General features: G+C 41.4%; 1 protein-coding gene across 1 annotated transcript in view; it reads left to right on the top strand.

Moving 5' to 3' along the window:
- Positions 1–1,600: 1,600 nt before the first annotated feature.
- The window catches only part of SLC17A6 (solute carrier family 17 member 6), a gene marked incomplete at both ends in the record, with an annotated part of 40,007 nt that continues 18,788 nt past the window's right edge, over positions 1,601–22,819 (top strand). Inside the window, 3 exons of the mRNA XM_080817751.1 lie at positions 1,601–1,686; positions 4,414–4,666; positions 6,203–6,321. Of these exons, the coding sequence (XP_080673877.1) occupies positions 1,601–1,686; positions 4,414–4,666; positions 6,203–6,321 (458 nt within the window). The remainder of the gene's footprint in view (positions 1,687–4,413; positions 4,667–6,202; positions 6,322–22,819) is intronic.

Raw genomic sequence — 22,819 nt, 5'->3', positions numbered from 1 at the left:
TTCTGCTTTAAGGGAAGATGGTACAGAAAAATCACATTTTAAAGGAATGTAAGTGATTTCAAATAAATCTTGAAAATATCATTACTCATAATTTGTTAACAAGCACAAGATATAGCCACAAATTTTCTTGTTATATTGATATTTCCATATTGTACTGTAAATCAGTTAAGTGAAGAATCATAAAATTCTAAGGAATTTATATTAAACTGGCTGTATTTTATTTAACCAAGGGCACTGAGGTTGCAACTCATCTTTTCTTTCTCTTTCTCTCCCTTTCCTCCTTCCCTTCTTGCCTTCCTCCTTTTTCTCTCTCTTTCTTTCTCTCTCTTTCCTTCCTTTCTTCCTTCCTTCCTTCCTCCTCTCTCCCTCCCTCCCCCTCTCCCTCCTTCATTCCTTTTTTCCTTTTTATGAGAAATTAAAACAAAACACATGAACAATATAATTATACATTCCGTGTACAAATGTTTTATATCCCAAGGAGACCAAGCGCCCCAGAATTCCACAAACATAAATGAAATATGTTGTAAGCTTCCTTCCCTGCAACACTGTCAGAGCTGGAGGTAGCGCGCTGGGCAAAATGTAGGAAACTAGAAGTAACTTGTCAATTTTTAATGAAGTCTTCCTCCTTTGAAGAGTCAAATGCACCATTCTCTCTGCAAACTCTGGCGATGATGACATATTTTCACTTGGTTTCCATAGCATCCAATCCTGAAGACGCCCAGAGTGGTTCTTGGTCAGGGCGATCCACCCAGCTCCCTTAGAAAGTTGGCGACCTGGCCAGCCAAAAGCAGCTTTCTCTTTTCCGAAAACTTACTCTGTCCGTGGTGCTGAACAATTCTGCCGAGACGCGCCCTAACGGGCGCTGTCAGTAGCGCTGAAGAAATCTTTCCTGACGCTGCCCAAATCAGAACTGTGTATCTGTTATTTACTCACGTCCTCAAAGAGCAGCAAGCTTTCTCCATCTTAATTCGACACTACCGCAGAGCAGAGTTGCGCCGGCGTGAGGAAAGGAGATCATAGGCAAGGAGGAAAAACTAACAGCAGCATTGCTCACCTGAGACCTCAGATGCTCCCATGAGTTTTGGAAGTGCTCTGCTCCCTACAGCAAAGACACCATTAAAAAAAAATAATAATACTATTCTTCTGACTTTGCTTTTACACAAAGGTTCTGTGATATTTCTGCTCCTCTGTTTAAAAGCCAGAAGATTTGACAGCAATAAGGTTTTCAAAATCCGAAATTTGCATTGTTTTTCAGTGCACCGACTTCCAGGACAAGGACTCATCTGCACCCGCCCAAATACCATGGCACTGCGTGCGCCCTTTGCCACCGGATCCTCCCCTTCCAATGAGACTTTCTGATTGTGTCTACCAACTCTCCTATTAGGAAACCCGTGGGTTGCATGCAGCTATTCTGTTGTATTCTCTTTCTCACTCCCTCCCCTCTCTCACTCACACTCTTGCTGGAGGCACACCAATACCGTTCTGCTGAGAAGAAAAAGCCCACAACTACCGTAAGCGATTAAGACAATATGCGCAACTCTCGCCTTTCATAGCCACCACTATTTAAATCTGGCAAGAGCCAACACCAGTCTTTGCAAGAATGGAGTCGGTAAAACAAAGGATTTTGACCCCAGGAAAAGAGGGGCTAAAGAATTTTGCTGGAAAATCCCTTGGCCAGATCTACAGGTAAGAGAAAGCAAACCCATGTTTGCCTGGGGCTCAGCATGAAAAAAATCTACAAGGCTATTTCTGTAAACCCTGGTTGCTTTGAGAGATTGTAATATGATCAGGAAGTCTTTTTTGTTGTTGTTGTTGTTGTTGCTCAGTGCTTAAGCGGGGCTGCTCTGGAAACCTGCTTATTAATTCAGGAATGTTGCACTAAATGAACCTGTCTGCTTTGTGTGTGTGTATGTGTGTGTTTTTTTGTTTTGGTACCTGCAGATTTTCATCCTTTCCTACCCGGGATTTATCCTCTGTACAATTGAGAAATGACCAGCACCTGTTCAGAGAATCTGTGTTTTGGTGCTTATAATCACAACAAATTAAATTCCTTTGATGCAGACAAATGAATTTAAAAAATACAACCCTCAAAAAATTAACCAAGAAATTCCAAAGAGTAATGGCAGAAGGAAATTTAGATCTCAGTTTCAAAACCACTCAAGAAGAGAATCTCCCAGTGGAATCTTCCTCATGTGCTGAAGGAAGAAGAATCAAAATATATCAATAATTAATAGCTAAAGCAGCTCTTCTCTCAGAACCCGAAACAATGTATATGTATTTTAATTATTTGACTTCTCCCAGAAGTCTATTTCTTGCATGGCAAATGTCACAGTGTTCATAAGAATAGCCATTATAATAACCCGCAAAATGACTTCGAGTATTAGAAATGATTTAATTTTGTTTTTCTCCCTGTAGTCAATGTACTAATTATACTGAAAATTTTACACCTTTCAAGAATATTGCATGAATACACTTTTCTTAATAATATGAACAAAATCAAGAAGAGAGGGCAGAAACAGAAGGATAAACGGTTCCAAGACAGCGCTAATTTTCACATTTGGGAAATTGAATTCTTTAGAAATGCATAGAAAATGTAAAGAAAATGACCAATGCACTTCCTGATTTTCCAAATCTATTTGGCTCTGGTGGGCTTCGTGTAGGCACCATCATGCATCTATGCGGCAGTAGATACCGCAAGGGCCCTGCAGTCCCGCAGCTGCCCTGGTAAGAGCTGTTCTTTCCCAGCTCAATTGCCATCAGGTAGGGAGTTCAGGTGCATAGTCCAACTTTGCATGTAGCAGCTAAAGCCAATGTAAAAAAAAAATCACATTAGTTACATTATTTTTTTTCTCCAAGAATCAATAATTTGCCCTATGTTCTGATGGTGGGATTGGACTTTAAAAATAAGCATTAACATAGTTGCAAAAGCCTTCATGATCTATTCTCCAGGTGATATTTTGTATAATTTGGAGGTCTAACGTTGTGTTCTAGTAGCCTCAAATTGCTTGGCAGTCAGCTCCCAACCTGTGCATTCTTGGAATTGATCTTCAAATTTCATTCGCTTTACTCTCATGTGTGTGAAAATAATTGTGTGTGAATATATAATTTAAATGGGCACACAGAAAAATAAATCACATGGTGGATTAAAACAAACCTGTAAATTGCAAACGGAGAAGTTCTTTGTTTAAATATCGAAAGTATCCATCTCTAGGGTCCACAGTGATTCTACTGTTCACATTCATTCTTTTTTTCTTCTTTTTTAAATAGACATATCACGGATATCTTGTGGGCTAGAACAACACCCTCAGTTTTTAGTAAAACCATGCCATCGCCCTGCTTTCCTCTTCTCCCTGCCCCGTTCCCTCAAGGACAAAAACCTAAAAGGAACTGAATTAGACCGGTGAAATCTTGTAAAATACAAGGCAAATTAAAAAACACCAAACAAAGCATAAATGAGATCTACATTGGTGTGGAACATCTTACCAGAGTTGATTTGGGGCACGTTTGTGTATCTGGGAGTCGCATTTTACGTCTTTGGAAATCTGCCCATGACATTTTTCAGTGTTTGTAACCGAGATAGTAATGACGCAAGATTGTGAATAATTAATTATTCATGTTCTGGCAGTGGGAAGCTTAGGTGTCGGCCATATGCTGCGGAGGCCTTTGTTTCAAACTCGAGTAACAAGGAAAAGAAAGTAAGATATGTGACAGGATTGTGAACGTTGAACTAGCAGCCCGGGCCTGGAGGAATGGGCAGTAGAATGCGCGCGTGACACTCTCAGACAGCTTTCACGGACCTCTGCGTGGGCACCGGTCTGGAGAGGCCTTAGTCCCCCGGGTCCCCGGGCTCAGCTGGGGGGGCGGGATCGCGCATCCTTAACTCAGAAAGCTTCAACTTGGCTGGGAAGGAAGGGGTAGCCCGGGTGCAGGACTGAGCTGGGCTGGCCTGCAGAGGCGGGCCCCGGGAGGCTGGGTGGCTGGGTAACTGCCTGTTGCCGGTGGTAAAGCAGGGTGGACAGGAGGAATCGACACAAGTGCGGACAAGGCGCCGCTCCGGTGTCCCATTCCCGCCTAAGCTACAGACCCAGCGAGAAAGTTAGGCCCAAACGGCCTGTGTCAGTGAATCCAGGCGCTGCAGGATGGATCCCGAGGGAATGGGGGCTGGATGCCCCCGGCCAGACTGTATTAAAGTTGAAGAGATGCTACCGCAGGGAGGGAGACTGGCAGGAGCCTGGAGAGCCGGGGAGGTCCCAAAGCCTGGTGGCGCCCTAGCACCCTAACTCCAGAAGTAGTCGAACGTGTCAGCGCCCCTCCCCCCAGCCCTGACGGGTCCTGGGAATGGGGTGGGCGGGCGTCGGGGGTGCCTAACCCGCCGCGTCCTTGCCTTCCCCCGCCCCCCGCTCTGCCGCTCAGGGTACTGGAGAAGAAGCAAGACACCGGGGAGACCATCGAGCTGACGGAGGATGGGAAGCCCCTGGAGGTGCCGGAGAAGAAGGCTCCACTCTGCGACTGCACCTGCTTCGGCCTGCCGCGTCGCTACATCATCGCCATCATGAGCGGCCTGGGCTTCTGCATCTCCTTCGGCATCCGCTGCAACCTGGGCGTGGCCATCGTGGACATGGTCAACAACAGCACCATCCACCGCGGGGGCAAGGTCATCAAGGAGGTGGGCAGCCGCTGGCCGTGTGGGTTCGCAAAGCCACATCACCTGTTTGAGCTCCATTTCCCCCCAGTGAACGAGGAAGGCCTGGATGCTCGCTCAGCCCCCTGCTAGCACTGCCGTTCTAAAACAGGAGTAGACCCGCGGTAGCAGTATTACCTCCCCTTTCGTTCCTGCTCTCAGGGCCTTCCTTTTCTCACCTGCAAAGTGGAAAATAGCATCTAGCTCACTTGATTTTTGGGGAGTAACTTCATACGAGAAGTTGCATAATGTCCGTTAAATTTAAATCGAAATATATATATATTTTTTTTCACTCGGAAGAGTAGGCTGCGTATCAGTGATAATGTCCCCCTGGTTTCCTCCAATTCCTGCCAAGCATTCCTAATAATAAAAATGAAATAAAACCGAAATCAAATAAACTGCGGGCATGTCGGCACTTTCCGCGGAAGGGCCTTTAGGAACTGTCCACCTAACTGGTGGAGAAGAGCCGCCGCTCGGAGTGCCTCGAGGTCGCAGGGAATTCAGTCCCGTAATCTCGTGAATGTGTTGGGGTGACGCCCAGGGAAAGAAGGGTCAACGTCAAAGTCACTGAAACCCGTGGTGTAGACTTCCTGGTCAGGGATCTGAGCGAGCGTAAGCAAGGGTTGGGAGGAGAAAATTCGGGAACCGACTATGCATGAGAAGCTGCTGGGCCCTGGGGATTCCGGGAGACCCTGCAAAGTGCATTCGGTTTCAAAAGGAGATACTATTCAAAAGGAGAAAAGGGATCCTCAGTTCCCCTGGCGGGATTAGCACTCCTTTGCCTTTCAGATGCAGATATTTACTTTAAGGTTCACCTTGTGGGGCCGCCTGGGATAGCTAGGGCGGAGCTAGGCCTTGACCTTCAGACACACCCAGCTCTTAAGACCCTCCTGAACAAATTCTCCTCTCCACTGGCCACCCCAACCCCCCACCAATTCCCAAGGCTACTCCAAATCTTTCTGGCCTACGCCCATCCCTATTTTGCAGGGACGACCCTTTCCTCTGGCTCCTCCAACCTCCTCACCTTCCATCCCAAGTGCCCCACTTCCCTTCGTCAGAATTCCCGTGGTTGGATTTCATTCTGGAAGCGACCTCACTATCGCATTAATACTGGTTGGTGTTAGCTAAACAGACCCCGCTCAGGGGTCGCTATCCCCAGCCGGCAAATGGAATCTCTCCGTGGAGAGTTCTAATTTCCAATACTGGAGCTCAGAGGAGTCCTCAGTCATCGAGGGGATCATACCTGCCTGACGGTAGTCGGGGAGCAAACCCAAGGCGTCCAGCTTCGCCATTAATTGCAATACATTTCAAATGAGCACACTATTTTCCGTTAAAAAAGAAGCATCTCTTCCCTAGAAGAAGGTATACATTCAATTTTGTCAGAAAACGAAAATTCAGCCACCTCCCCCTCCAGAATGCAGGGAGTGCCCCGGGGGTTGAGGGCTCCTGAACCTGAGTCTGCAGCCCAAACACTGACTCTACTCTTTCCCTCCACCCCGTTCTTTCCCCCTACCCCCACAGAAAGCCAAATTCAACTGGGACCCAGAAACCGTGGGGATGATCCACGGTTCTTTCTTTTGGGGCTACATCATCACCCAGATTCCGGGCGGCTACATCGCGTCTCGGCTGGCCGCCAACAGGTAACGCGCCCACAGGGCTGGGGGTCTTGTGCCTCCGAAGGGGCATCAGAGGCTGGGGGCAGGGACCACAGGCCCGCAGGATTGGAACTCCTGCGTGAGGTCTCCTGGTTCCCTGGTACCTCCGCTCTCGGGGCTGGAACTGCTGTTGCCTCCTTCCAGAATTCGGCACCCGAGAGGATTTGGGCTCGCCAGGCTGCGCGCTGGTTGCCGCTTCCTCTCTGTTCTGGCTGAGCCAACTTTACTCCAAATGGTCGACGTGCCTTAAGGCCTGGTAGGAACTGAGGCCGGGAGAGGAGTGGACGGAGCCGGGACTGAGCCGCTGGGTGCACAAAGGGGACGCACTGTGTGTGTGTGTGTGTGTGTGTGTGTGTGTGTGTGTGGTTTAGGGGGGTAGCGACACGTGCTGCACTCTCGCCAGTGCGCCTCCTCGGGTGCCCCGGTCCCTGTGGTGCTGACCTCCCGGCAGGGCGCATCGAACGCCGAGCGGCGGAGACGCCCAGATGGCGCTTTGGGTCTGAAGGATTTGTCTCTATGGAGGCAGGCGGGACTTCAGGCGCCCGGGGTGCGATTCCACCTGTTAATGAGCGCGGGGGGTGAGTAGGGGCGGGGGTGGGGACTGAGCTCAGCTGAGTCCTGAGGCTTTCAGCTAGCAGCGGGGGACTGCAGCCCAGGTCCTAGAGCTACCTCCAGGGATGCCACTGGGGTCACCTGCAGAGACACCCCTAAGTATGGGGCATAAAGACTGATGGGGTGAGGATGTTTAGGAGCACAGCCTGGCCACTGCAGGGTGAGAGGCAGCTTTATCTGCTTCATTGTGTATATTAAGATAAATAAAACTAAATACATTCTCAAGGCTGAATTATAAAACTGAGAAGGAACACTGGCACTCACCTTTTCAAGTGTTGCTTCATAGAGACCCCCCCCCCCAAAAGACTTCAGGTCTTTCCTCAGATTTTGTATTTGTGACTTCACCTCCCCCCTCCCCCATCCAAAGTTAGATTTTCTGGGGGAAGATATCTTGAGCTGGGCACGCTCTAGTCTTGATCCCCTCTTTACTTTTGCTTTTGTAAACTGGTTCCTTCTCATTTCTCAATAAAATCTCCTAGGAGGCCTTTTCCAGTGGCTTTTGTCACCTAACATCCCATTCACTAGTGGTGACTTCCTGCCCAAGATTTTTCTGTCCTCTGCAAAGCCTTGGGAAGAATCCTGGCAAATTTATTTTAGTCTTCACAATTGCTTGGGCCAGGATTTTTGGACAAACCTTCAAAAGAAGAGAGTAAAAGATTAGGAATAGTGCCTTTTGAATATCATCTTTACCCTGACATCATGATGGTTAGTACTCAGACCCAATAGGAGACAAACTATTCTTTTGAAAAAGGAATCATTTTATAATGAATATCATTAACTATCTAGAAAACCCAATTCTATGGATGGGATAAATCAAATTAAAGAAAATATTTCCTTAAATAGTACTGGTAATGAACATACTCATTTTTGGATCCCTAAGTCACAATGTCTCGAATCTTTTTTTTTCTCCTCAATTTTTTTTTTTCTAAGTCAAAATAAACTTCCTAGAAAGATAGTCCAAACACACATTTGTGAAATATTTTCACTTCAGGGGGAAAACAACCAATAATTCACAAAAAAACAACAATGATACAAGAAACTCAAAATAATGTGAAATGTAACAATAATGGCTGTGCCTTTAAGGTTTTTTCAGAGTCAAAACCTTCAGCTTGCCAATTGTTAAAATGCTAACATTTTCCTGCCAGGAAAAAAACACCAGGGATGCCCCAGCTTTCCCTCTTTGTAACACTGGGAGGTCAATAAACAGGTTTTCCTGGTTTAAAAAAAAAAAAAAAAGCAATCTCATTTCTATTCTATCATTTTGCTATGTTTAGTGAAGACTCATGCTAACTCAGGTTCTAATTTATTTGGTAGATTTTTTATTAAAGGAAAAAATTGTGAACTTTAGAAGTCACATTTGGATCTCAAGTCACCTTACATTTGTAGGGATATTCAAGGAAGAGAAACTTAATATCTTCATAATGTTTTCAATGTCTTGTGCTCTCCAAGACTGAGAAAGCTAAAATTTATTGTAAAATATGACCAACATAATAGAAGATAAAAACGAACTTCCTTATCAGATCTTTGGGTTTTGACATCTTTGTCTCATTTAAAAGATATAACATAATGTTACAAATACAGTTGAAGCCTCCTGTGAAAACAGGTTTAAAAAATGTACAACATTCCCTTTTCTGATGATGAAGTATTGTATCCTAAGAAAAATGTATAAAAGAGAAATGTACAAAAAAGAAAATATAATTAAAACCATAAATTAATCACACAGAGACCTTACTGTAAGCATGTCGGTAAATGTCCAAATAGTCCTATATATATGTTACATAGAATTTTATCTTAGAACTTTTTTATTAACACAAAATCTGAGAGATTTAGAATTGGTTGGAAAGATGTACATTTCCTAGTATGATCCTTTTTCAGAAATAGAAAAAACAATACAGCAAGACAGGTTTTCCACCTACAAATATTGTATGCCTATTCAAATAAACTTCTCCCTATAGATCATCTAATAGTAGAACAAGATTTCCCTTGAGTGGGATACTGGGGACAGATTCCTTTCCCTCTAGGTGTAAAAGCTCACTTTGGAAAGTGTTTGCCATCACAGTTATGGGTGGAACTGGAGTAGAGGAACTGCTCCCCTAGAGAGAAGGGCTCCTGGTTACACCTCCTGGCAATTTTCTCAATGAAAAAACCAACAGCAATGATGTGACTTCTCTATTTTATGCTTTAAGCAAAGGCAGCTGCACCCTTGGTCAGAATACAGAATCTTGGTTCTTTTTCTGGTCAGATTCTAAGTATTCTTGCTTTTTTCCTCATTGAGAAAAAAAAGCTAGGGAAGAGAAATCTCAGTCTCAGGGGAGGACTCTTGCATCATTTTTTCCTTTGTCTTTTCTTAAAGGGCTATAGCACATCCTGGACAGGAGAATTTAGTCACCTCCCTGGAGGGCTTTGGGGTGAGGAATTCAAGGACGATTCCTTGCAAAATCTGCAGTTTTTCTAGTGAGGACATATTTACTATAGTGATAACAGTGTGTTGGGGGAACTTAATGTTGCCTCTAAACAGTACAAGACACGGGGCTTACATTAATCCAGATAATTACAAATGTGGACTTGCTAAGGATTATTTTTATCTTGCATTTTGACTGATTAAGAACCTAGGCAAGTACTTAACAGGAAAAACAACAGAATTTTTGCAAAGGACATAATCAAGGATGGTCAGATTTATCAAATAGTTGGTCAACGTTATGTTTTCAATGGGCAATATGATCTTCACACTGGACAATATTATCTTCCGTCTTTCTAGGGGGCAATATTAAATGAAGCTTATTTAAAAAATTTTCCAATCCTGCTCATATCTTCTTGATCTGTCAATGGTGATTTAGTTTTTTACATAGCACTTATGGTCAGCTGTCCTACCAGTATTTTACTTATTTATCTTTTTGTTTTGTCCAATAAAGTGTAAGCTCCATGAAAGCAAGCAATTGTATCCATGTTGTTCTCACTGCTATATCCCTAGCATCCCTATGGCCCAAGACAGATATTTATTGAATAAATAAAACGAAAGTGTCTGGGCTTTAAAAAAAAAAAAAAAAAGCAGTATGGCAGAGTGGTTAAGATACAGGTTCTAAAGACAAACCAGGTAGGTTCAGACTCCTAAAGGTACTACTTAATAAATGAATAACATAAATTATTACTTAACTCCTCTGAACTTCAGTTTATATTTTTGTAAAAGGGGACTAATCAAAGTACCTACTTGATATGAGTATCATGACAGCTAAATAAAGAATATGTGTAAGGTTCTTAGAAGTGCCTGGCCCTCATTAGATGTTGGCTCTTATCATTTATTATTATTATTATTTTTAAAGATTTTATTTATTTATTTGACAGACAGAGATCACAAGTAGGCAGAGATGCAGGCAGAGAGAGAGGAGGAAGCAGGCTCCCTGCTAAGCAGAGAGCCCAGGACCCTGGGATCATGACCTGAGCAGAAGGCAGAGGCTTTAACCCACTGAGCCACCCAGGCACCCCTATTATCATTTATTATTAATAAAGCCCTAACTTCAGAAAAAAATGAAAGAATAAGTAATATCTTTAGGCCATTCAGTATTATTTATGTTTAAATTTGTCTTAAGTACTAGTAATGCAAAAGGATTATTTCTATTGTGATGAAAATGCATCTTTCCACCTGTCAGATTTCTAGCTTTATTAAAATTATTTTCCCATACACATTATTCCAGCTAAAATATTGTCCACTGAAAATGCCTTAAGTCTCATTTGAAGGACTGTCTTAGGAAAGCTTTTTAGCCAAGGGATAGAGAGTGCTAGTAATTCAATGCATTCAGTCTTGAATTCTAGTCTGGTATTGTAAAAACACTTAGAGAAATCCATTAAGTCTGAGGTTAGACCTCTCTGTAAAAAGTTACAGTTTATTTCCTCCTACTTCTCTTTTTTATTTAAAAAGGGTTTAATTCCTGGAACAACGTTTTGTCTTTCCAGGTATTTCTTGGGTTCCTAACTTGACTTTTGCTAAAGAAAAAAATAGTTCTTTATTTGAATAAGAGATTGAGGATCCTGTTTGTAACACTCAGTGAACTTCAGCTAACAGAAAGAACTAATGTTAGAGGCAGATAAGGCTCATCTAATCCAATCTTCTCACTTAGAGACCAGGAAAGGAAATAGAGAATCAGGGAGGTGGTGAATCGCCCCAGATCACAAAAAGATTGGGACTAAAACTCAGGTGGCCAGCAACGCATGATCTCAGGCTATCTCTACACTGAAATTTAGCATCTCTGCTTGATACTATGTACTTCACCATAAAGTTCACTTTCAGGAGCAAGCTGAGCCATCTGCTCTCTCAGTGAGTGCCTACAATCCATCATGCCCCAAATCCAGGAGAGAAATCCAAGAATTAGAAAGAGAAGCCTTAGGCTGGCCCAAGGGAGTCAGGTTTGGGTGTCAGGAGAAACATACTGTATTTGTGTGGTGTGTGTGTGTGTGTGTGTGTGTGTGTATGGACTCCCAAACAATTTGGCTATATAGCATGAATGATTCTGTTCTTTTCTCTGCAAGAGACAAAAACCTAAACTTGATAATGGCTTAGACAAATAGTGTGGTTTTCTATAGGAGAAAATAATGGCATTTAGAACTTTTTCTCTGTACCCAGCACTTTGGTAGTATGTGGGCTTCTGCAATCACTGAGCATCACTGGGCAAGGGGGTGAGAGTTCTGGGGGGAAGGGGTGCTTGGGGTAATTTAGACCTTCTGTCTGCAAAAAAAGAAGAGATTCTTCCTTGGGATTTTGATGGCTACAACTCAATTCATACCACTGTTATGAAAGAGAGAGCAGTTTATACTTGAAAATCAACAAATTCAAATGCCTAGATTTAAAAACTGTTAACTCATGTGAACTTGCATTTATAAAAATGAAATTTGGTATACTTTAGGTAAATATTCTGGCTTGCCTGATTCTGAAAAATTGTCTTGTGAAAGGGATTTTCAGAAAGAGAGGAATGAGGATACTTTGAACATAACATCTTCATATTTTAAGTCCAGGAAGGGACAATTTTACTGATGTTATTCTTTTTCCTTCACAGAAATAAAACAATGAAGATGTGCTTTATTTATTGGAATAAGCATTGGAAATTAATTCTTAAGTGTCATTACCAAACACATATGCAAACATTATCTATCTATCTATCTATCTATCTATCTATCTATCTATCGTCTTTCACTCATTTTTTCCCCTCTCTACTAACCTATCCATTGCAACATCTACATTGCAGGGATTCCTTAACCCTTCCAGTGAGAAACATTTGCAAATTCCTTTTGTAGGAGAAAATAATTCCGACTATGAACATAAAACTGTGGCAAGCAACCGCCATCCTGCTGTGGTGGAAATGGTTTATCACCATCCAGTCCGTTAGGGCCAGAGGTGACTCTGTGTTTCACTCCTCTAGCATCTCACTGCTTTCCCATTGTGGGCTCTGTAGGGACAAAGCAGAAGAGACTTCCTTTTTCTGACAAAAGAAAATGCCTCTCCACAAGATGAATAAATGGATCCAGAGAGGGGGAGGGGGTCCCTAAGGGCTTGCACGTGGTTTGCTGACATGAGCTTCTCTTTCCTTCGATTCTCTTCTCCTCTCGCCCTTTACTAGCTCTGGCTTCCCCTGTGGCTGCCAACAGCCAACTACCGCAGTGCAGAGGCAGCCTCTGGAGGGGAGGGCCGTGATTTTGAGGGAGGAGAGAGTCAGGTGGGCAGCTGGTAGAATGATTGTCCCGCTGCCATATGCCACTGTTGGGGCTGTCTAATTTCTCTGTCATGAGTGATGAAGTCATTTTTACAACTTAATGATGTACCAAGGGACCCAGAGGGCTGGCTTGTGCTTGTGTATTCCTTTTTAAATACGGGAATTGTGCGTCAGATGTGACAAAGGGAGGCGCCTGGGCCCTGATTTGATTAGATTAAATAGATTAAGCAGCCTGAATCAGTCTATTCCTACAGACCCTCTTGGACAGGATTAGTGCCACACCTGGGGTGAGGAACACTCGTTCCCTGTTAAGTGACAAGCCACTGTCCAAATGGAAATGGGTTGATCGATTTGGGGAAAATGGATATCATCTGTAGAAGTGACAAGTCACCAGTGTTCCTGTCACCTCTACCAGGCAAATCCTTTTGGGTGGGCTTGGTAGCTGAGGGTGTTTGTGGCCGTGGGTCATAGAGAAATAATGGGACCGAGAATTTCACAGCTAACTCACCCTGGAGCACACAGAATGTTAATCATCAGGCAGGGGTGAGGCAGGTTTTCAGCAATTGCATTTGCTTTTCCAAACAGGGACACTGTATGCTTCTCAATTTTGAGAATCTGTTTGGTAATATAGAGCCTCCTACCGCACTCACTGTCTCACACACACACCCACACACACACACACACACACACATGAATAGACACCCGTGTCCTTAAAGTCATTCTATGTAAGAGAATATAATCATTTCACAATGGGGGACAAAGAAGAGAGAGAGATAGTGTGTGTTTTAACTTAAAAATAAGCAAATTGAATTCATTTTAATATGTCATTTGCTGCAGGGGAAATCATGAGGAAAACAACAATTTTAAGTAGCTTTCAAGTGGTTCATCATTTTGAAAAGCAATCTTAATAAGCAAATGGCCCTTATTTTATTTCACAGAGATTATGATGTCCTTTGAGCAATGGAAAGCACCCATCAGTTTCTAATCCTGTTCTTAAGGCATTTGAAGTGTTAAGATTTTTCACATTTACTTTGCATGTTTCTTTGCCTTTTTTTTTTTCCCCTTGGCTGAATTACTGACACCCATCTCTGACTTATATTCACAAGCATGGGTTTTTCACGTAGAACTTTAGCTGCCAATTATACAAGGAGAAGGACTTGAGGCGAAATGAGCTATCATGCTAGTTGAGATGCAACTTGCTCTATGGAACTTCAAGCTTGGCGATACTTATTTAACTAATAACTTTATGATGGCTTAATTAATTGTTCAGTGAAAGAAATGGTTTAGTTAAGTTTATTGCTGAAAATTTTTGTGTAATTTGTTAGTATTTTCAGTGATGTTTTATTTTTATGGGTCGTACTGGTATGAATATATTGCCTGATATTACCCATATTGATATAAGTAGTGCCTGGTATTACAGAGAACTTAGATTCACAACTGAGAAAGTTTATATATATATATATATATATATATATATATATATATATGTGTGTGTGTGTGTGTGTGTGTGTGTGTGTGTATTGAAAATAGACAAATATTTACTTGGGAAAATTTGTTTCTAGAAAATGTTTTTTTAAAAAAAAAGATTTTATTTATTTATTTGACAGGGAGAGGGATCACAAGTAGGCAGAGAGGCAGGCAGAGAGAGAGGGGAAGCAGGCCTCCCTCTGAGCAGAGAGCTGATGTGGGGCTCCATCCCAGGACCCTGAGATCACGACCTGAGCCAAAGGCAGAGGCTTAACTCACTGAGCTACCCAGGCACCCCAAGAAAATGTATTTTTTTGAATAATAGTTCTTTATTTACCTATACATTATTCACCTTTACTTGGAATAAGTGGTGGATCAGACCATAAGTGAGCTTCTTAACTGACATAGATTATAAAGCAAGCAAACAAAAAAACAAAACCCAGAATATAAATCAGAAATCAGCTAAATTTTTCAAACATATAATTGGTTACTTATATTGACTAGTCTTAAATTTCTATTCTATAATTGACTTTCATGAAAATATTCTCAAATAAACTACATTATTATTTGATAGGTCATTAAACTTAACATTTTGCCTATTGAAAACATAGAAAATGTACCTGAGAAAATCCACAATGAAATTTCAAAAGAAAAAAAAAATTGTAAAAATGAACCTAAAAAGCAGCATAGATGTTCTTCTTAGGCCTACTTAAGTCAAGCAGTAACAAGATCGCTTAATTTATATGATGGAATAAAGGACAGTATTCTCCTTCCCTGTAGTTAAGAAGAGTCTAGAAATCTAGCTTTTAGATTAAAACGGGGGAAAACAAAGCCAGCTCTACTGAATGGAAACCCAGAAGCGCTGCTCTAACCAAGCACAATGGAGAGGGATGAGTATCAGGAAAGCTTTTCAATCAACGAGAAGTAGATCATTCAGGGATAACATTTCTACCTCTCCCTAAATAGTACATTTGTACTGGGGTGGGAAGAGAGAGAGAGGATATGAGTTATAAATTGTTTTCTTAATTGCCTTAGTTCCCCATTTCAGGAAGCAGATGAAATTAGAATAGAATACAATACTAAATACATGTATTGCCAAACTTTTTATGCATAGCCATCATCTTTCTTCCTCATAGAGACTCTGTAAGGCAGACATTCTTAACACTTGTTTTACTGATGAGAGAACTGAACAAAAAAATAGTATCTATTTCCCCAACGATCACTAGCTGGTAAGAGGAAGAGCTAGGCTATCAACCCTAGTAGGTCTGATTTCAAAGGATGTGCTTCTTTTACTAAACACATTTCTCCTATAAAATAACTTTCTGTGTGTTCTTTAGAATATTTATTTTATAGTCCCTTAAAAACCTTACCATATTCATTAGTGCTGGGCTAGGCTCATAGGAAAGAACATAAATGTGGAATAATTTATAATATTTTTTGCCTGATTTTGGTTTTTAGACGAGCCTTCTAATCAGGATAAACTTGGAAACCTATTATGGTGGAGATTGCTTTCAGAGCCGCAATGCTATGAAATGCAATTATGTGTCAATGTTGGAACCAGTGCTAGAGATAATGAAACTCACAAGAACTGTAAATGTTTCTTAGTATATAATCTATTTCCTTCTACCTAGATAATCAAAAATATATTCAATACTTATGTCTGTCTGTTGTTTGTTTTTTGTTTTTGTTGACATCAGGCCAAACAAAACTAATGACTGTCAAGTGTAATACAATATACATGATGACGACATTAAAAATTGATAAATGGTGGGATTCTTTCAGAGGACAAATATGTCATCTCTGAAGCATTACCACCTAATTCAATTTTGAATGCAGAGCTTTAGAGACCGTGATTTCAAAGGCTGATGAGGATGCTGGGATAAACAGAGACTGTGATGGCGGTGGGTTTCTGGAGATTCTATAGTGTTGTTGGGAAGGCAAGGATGAGGTCAGACCGAGCCAAGTACTTGAACTCAGCAACTCTCTCAAGCGAGGATTTATTCACGGGAATACTCTACATTCTGGTCCATGGCTGCCATTCTCCAGTTATTTTATGAGAGTAACTCAGCTACCTAGGATTAGTAGGATACCCAGAACGGTAGTTCATCCCCACTAAAAGCGCAAGAACAAGGAAATGGTCAGTTGATTGAAAAAGATGTCGGGATGATAAAGGCTTGAAGGAGAAAGATCTGTTATCACCCACATCTACCTCAGGAAGGGTAGTTAAATTGCCCTAAAGTCTTCATACAAAAGTAACTGGGCGGTCATTTTTTTAAAGATTTTATTTATTTATTTGATAGAGAAAGAGAGAGAGAGAGAGGACACACACAAGCAGGGAGAGCAGGAGAGGGAGAAGCAGACTCTTTGCTGAGCAGAGAGCCCAATGCAGGACTCGATCCCAGGACCCTGAGATCATGACCTAAGCTGAAGGCAGATGCTTAATGACTGAGCCACCTAGGTGCCCCTGGGTGGTCATTTCTTAAGAGCATATCATGTATAAGACATTCTGTAAGCATCATGGAGTTTGAAGAAGTGAAATAAAGACCTGGATTGTGTTCCCACAAATCATGCTGGGCAGTAGGGGAAAATGTGCCCTTGAATTCAGTCTTATAAAAGTAATCTACAGTTGCTTGAGGGATATCTGAGAGAAAAGATTGGCCAAAAAAAGAGGTGTGTGTGTGTGTGTGTGTGTGTGTGTGTGGTGGGTAGGTATTAGGGATAAGGGTGGCGGTGTGCCAAACACCAAGACACACATAATTCATTTGGACAAAGCTGTACATTTTTAAAAAATCTTTTGTTTCCTGCCAGATATTTTAGATGGCTTGTGGAGGCACAGATTGAGAGCCTGATGCAGTTCAGTACACTCAGTATGCCTTCAGAATGGGACATAGAATTTTTACGCGATGTCTTCATGCACTTTACACTGGTAGAATTTCTTTTATTTTTTTAAGATTGTTATTTATTTATTTATTTGAGAGACTGAGGGAGAGAGAACACAAACTGGGGGGAAGGGCAGAGAGAGAGGGACAAGTGGACTCCTCACAGAGCAGGAACACAGGGCTGGGTCCAACAACCCTGGGGTCATGACATGAGCCAAAGCCAGAAGCTTAACTGACTGAGCCACTCAGGTGCCCTTAAGCTGCTAGAATTTCAAGATGACATGAACAACTCTGAATCTGTTGTTATAGAAGCAATACTATTGGGGCACCTGGGTGGCTCAGTGGGTTAAAGCCTCTGCCTTCAGCTCAGGTTGTGATCCCAGGGTCCTGGGATCGAGACCCGCATTGGGCTCTCTGCTCAGCAGGGAGCCTGCTTCCTCCTCTCTCTCTCCCTACCTGCCTCTCAGCCTACTTATGATCTCTGTCAGTCATATAATAAATAAATTAAAAAAAAAAGAAGCAATACTATTTAACCAGGGCAAAAGCATGCTGGGAAAACAAAAGGGCAAAGAATAAGAATTCTCTGAAAACTCTAATGACTGTTGGGAAATTCCTGTATAATGATAGCTGATATTTATAAAACACTTACTATGAACCAGGTACTGTCCCTTTCATAACTGATTCATTTAATCTTCATGATAGTCCTTTGAAGTATGAAAACTTATTATTTCCATTTTACAAATGGAAAAAAAGTAAGGCTTAGAGAATTTAAGTAATAACAACTTGTCCAACATTATACTTAGAAAGAAATTAGCTTTGGAATTTGAATTCACATACCATAACCACAGCTTTTAGTCTTAATATTATAGTAGGCTGTTTATATGTCCCCAGGAGAAATATGGCAGCTGCTCAGGCAATTTGGCCAGTGAGGGCAGTCGAAATTAGGCCCGAGAACTTCACTTTGGATCTTGAGCCAACCATCTAATTATAATTTGTGCTTTGTAAGGGATATTGGGCCTTTTAGCAGGTGTTTCCATTCCATTCTTGCCATTCCCTTCTATAAATAAAGGTAAACCCCCTTTTCCAGCTATGTCTACCACTGTCCATTTTAGGGTTGTCCCCAGTCCTGCCCCAGCTCTGTCCTTTCTGGGATGTCTTGGGGGAATATCTAGCATAGTACTGCTAAACCCAAGATTCCCAAGTCAGAAAAAGTAATATCAGCATCATCTGGAAACTAGTGAGAAATGCATATTCCCAGGCCCCACACAAACCTCCTGAGCAAGAAGCTCTGGCGCCCAGCAATCTGTGTTTGAACAAGTCCCTGCAGATGATGATCGTGAATGATGAAATCTGAAAATCCCTGTGCTGAACTATTTTATATTCTAGAACTTGTATTCCATACTTAGTTCGATTTCTTCCATTTCTCTTTTGAAAGCTAGACTTTGCTCATAAAAAGACAAAACTCTCCCTATATAAGCTTTACAATTCAACTACTTTGAAACCTAGGCCAGGGGAAGAATCTTTTTTTTTTTTTTTTTAACTCCTCATTGCTGCTATCATCGATTATTCAACATGTTTTTGTCTTCCCAAATGGTTGCCATTTTTATCTGCTGATGATGGCACTGTATGAGTACTAGTTCTGCTGCCATTACAGTAGACTAGAGCTTAGCAGATAAGCATCTAGGATCTATAACCTGACCAAGTCAATACAAACCACAGTTCTCCACTTGGTATCCATGTGACTGTAGCAAGCTATTTAAATTCACTTGCACTTAGTTATTCTATCTATGAAATAAGGACAGCAGTAGCTGCATGCTGATACTATTATTAGCTTAAAATGAGAATCTAGAACAGTGACTGACATATGCTAATAATTCAATAACCATTGGCAATTTAATATTATTCCTACTTGACTGACTCACATCTATGGATTTATTTTTACGTGCCAGGCACCTTCGAAGTGCATCATTTTTAGTCTCACAGCAATCCTATGATGTGTAATAGATGAATATCACCATTGTACAGATCTAACACCCTTTTAATGCTTAGGCTATCCCAGGCATTTTCTAGATGCTTTACTTATAATAACACATAGGTTCTGTTAATATTCCCATTTTTCAGACAAGGAATGAAGCATGGTTAGTTAAATAACTGCTTGAAATCACTCAAGTAATAGATAACAGAAATGAACTTCAAAGCCAGGCAGCCTAGCCTTAGAATCTTGATCATTACATGGCTCTTCCCTTTTTATAGGCAAGGAATCAGAAGCCTAGAGAAGTTAACTAACTTTCCAGCCACACAGTTATTGACTGATGAAACAATGGTCTTATAAAAATTTCTGTACCATATTTATGTCACTCCCCCCTCCCCCCCGCCCCCGCCAACCACCACTAGTGACTTTGGTGCCTTGCTCATCTGAAAGCCAGCATCTCACCAAAATTTACATGGATCCTGGTCACTTTCTGTCTCCCTGGGCTCCTAGATCCCTCTCCCCTTAATTCTAGTAAGCTTTGTGATTACCTCATCTTAAGGGCTTCATCACTGTTTACCCTCTACAATCACTCCAAGTTGCATCGTCCCCAGGATGCCAAGAAATTACAGACTCTGCTCTTCCCCTCCTTGTTTAATCTGTATTTCCTTACACCCTCCTCACACCTTCCTTGTTGATAATGTCACTTTCAATGGCCTACGTCTCTTAATCAGGGTACCAGGTACCACCATGTCCAGGCATTTTAAATACTGACCTAGTTTCTAATATAGAATGAAATCCCTTCCATTTTTGAACCTTTGCTGATCAATTTCCTCTTTTTGGAACTTCTTCCTTGTTTTTTCTTTTTTTTAATGTTCATCTTCCAAGACCCAACATGGAAGTATCCCTGTGAAGGGTTTGCTTCTTGGTCATCCCAACTGGAATGAGATGGAACCCTTCTCTGGCTTTTCATTTGTACTCCTGTTATGACCTTTGGCTTAAGTTGTCTCCTGGTACTTGTCTCTCCTTCCTTTCTCCTTCACACCCAGGACCATCTTTATCTTTCTCCTGAGTGCCTAATAGCATCACACCAGTGAAAGAGCACAGATTTTCATGTCTCAGAGCCCTGGATTCCAGTCTCTGTTTTACTTCTTGTTTTTGTCTTACACAATCATTGTCTCCAATTTCCTATTTGTACACTGAGATGACTGTGTGGCTCAGAGAGTAGTTGTGAGGATTACATGAATTAATGTAGGTGGAGTGTGTATAGTAAGTGCTTGGTAAGTTTTAGCTCCCCTTTCCTCCTCAGCACCGTATCCTACTCTAAATATAGTCTCACAAAGAGTTGGAGTGTGAATGCATAAATGAATGTTGAATGAAGTAGCTGCTTTAATTTTGGCTGTGTGTAGCACAGCAAGAGAAAGTGTGAAGGCTTCCCATACTGGGCAAGAATTGGATAATCAGAATTTTAATTATCTGGGTATTGAGTTGGATAACAATGATGTGAAATTTTAAAAAGAAGATGAGTTTCTGAAAAGTCTTAGGGATTTCATTTTTAAATAGAAAAAAAATCAATGCATTTTTATGATCCAATAGCAACTAATAATGAAAAAAGGGATAATTAAAAGAATTTAATAACTTAAAAGTAGGAAGCATGTAGATATGTCACAAGATTATATAATTAGAAACACTCTCCAGGGCAAGAGTGGAAAATGAACTTTGAAATGGATCGATTGGTGTTTTCTTTCAGCAACAGTAGGGTGAGTTCAAATAGTTCTGTGAAGACTATTATTTAAATTTAAAGTTAGAATCCTGAAACGTATTACTAACTGCATTTGTGCATAATCAGATGAAAACCCTAGTAGTAAACCCCACTGGCTTTGGAATTAAATTTGAACCAGGGTTCTTCTACTTGGAACTGAAGAACAACTTGTGCAAGTGTTTTCACTTATCTCAGGCTTAGTTTCTTCATCTATGAAACGGATGTATGAATCATATCCATCTCACTGGGTTGTGAAGTGGTTGTGGATTTTATGGCATGTGAGCTGTTAGCATGGAGTCTAGCAAGTTGAAGAAGCACATACTAGATTGAGGTCAAACTCTAGTGGGCGCTCAACAAACAGTTTATAATTGATGCAGTTCTACTGGTGGGTGATTTTGTCGCCCAAGGGACCTTTTGCAATTTTTGTGGATGTTTTTGGTTGTTACACCTTAGGGGCAAATGCTGTTGGCTTCTAACACGGAAAAACAGCTAAATGTACGATGCCCAGGACAACATCCCACAACCAAGAATTAGCTACCCTGAAATAAAGTTGAGTGGAGGTTGAGAAACCTGGAGCTACAGAATGAGTAAAATTCATCTCCCTCTGGCAGATGCACTATTTTAAAACCCTTCAGAGAAAGTGATGGTTGAAAGTTATATTCATAGAAAATAAATTTCATGCATCATACTTACAAGAAATTATCATAAAAGAAGACACACGTATTAGATAAAACTAGATATAAACCTTATGGGTTTTTTTTTCCCTCAAATCTGAGCGTGCAAAATTATCACCTGGGTTTCTTATTAAAACACAGATTTTCAGACTCCACTCCCAGCACAGTCTGATTTGGACCTCTGGTGTGAAAAATCTGCATTTTTTAATAAGCTCTCCAGGGAATTCTGATGCAGCTGGTTCATGGGCAACAGTTTATAGGGATTCTTCTGAAGGGCTAAATGGGGCGGTGCATACCTCATATAAACACTTTCAAAAATCCTGTAGCATTATGTAGCTCTGATTCTCATTATCCTTAAAGCCTGAAGCAGGGTCAGTGTCTTTTCTTATTGAGGATCCCATAAGCAACATGGGATTCATCGACAGAAAATGAAGTCAGCACGAGTTTGGCAGTACCCAGGCAGCCTACCCATACGACCCAAACTCCAATGTCATTTGCCCTTCCTGCTTTCATCCTCTTTGTTACACAGGTAACACTGCACTCCCAGAACAGTAGAAACATATGTTCATCTCACCAGCTTTGGGAACTTGCACCATTCACCACTAGATCCAGGAAACATGCCCCATACACTTTCTCCTATTAAAAGAGACCTACAAAATGTCCTGGGGTTTGCGTACAAGAACATTCGGATTGTATTTTTAAGAGAGGTGAAAATTCTTTCGACGTAGAAGTAATGATTCATAAAAATGCATTTTAAATCAATTTTTATAAAATTTTGTGTTCTTATTTATAAAGACAGGTTATGGAACTTTGCCTTTCTTTTTCTGAAAAAAAGTCAACGTCACTGGGTGTGTGGCATCATAATGGGAGTAATCATTTTTAGAAATAGGAAGTTTCTATTTTGCGACACATTTAGGAAATAGGTTATTCTTTGACTCAAGCCTAAAGATACCTATTCAGCAAACAGCACAGAGGCAGAATGGAACAGGATATTTACCTCCTGAGTGTCGAGCTCAGTGGTGAGAAGCCACTAAGGACAGGCGGATATTGGGTTACATCAAGTAAACGAAAGTATTTGACCTGGTCTATGATTCACAGAAAAACAGCTGATCCCCTTGAGCCCTTCACAGTCATTTCTCAGATTTCAGTAGCTGATTAATAATGATCAAGGCCCCGGGGTGCCTGGGTGGCTTCATGGGTTAAAGCCTCTGCCTTCAGCTCAGTTCATGATCTCAGGGTCCTGGAATCGAGTTCCGCATCAGGCTCTCTGCTCAGCGGGGAGCCTGCTTCCCCATCTTTCTCTTCCTGCCTCTCTGCCTAGTTGTAATCTCTCTCTCTCTTTCAAATAAATACATAAAATCTTAAAAAAAAATAAAATCTTAAAAAGAAAAACAATCAAGGCCCCTTTCAGAAACTTC

Source organism: Martes martes, assembly GCF_963455335.1.
Source record: "Martes martes genome assembly, chromosome: 10".
Lineage (NCBI taxonomy): Eukaryota > Metazoa > Chordata > Mammalia > Carnivora > Mustelidae > Martes > Martes martes.
This window is presented reverse-complemented; position numbering and strand designations above follow the sequence as displayed.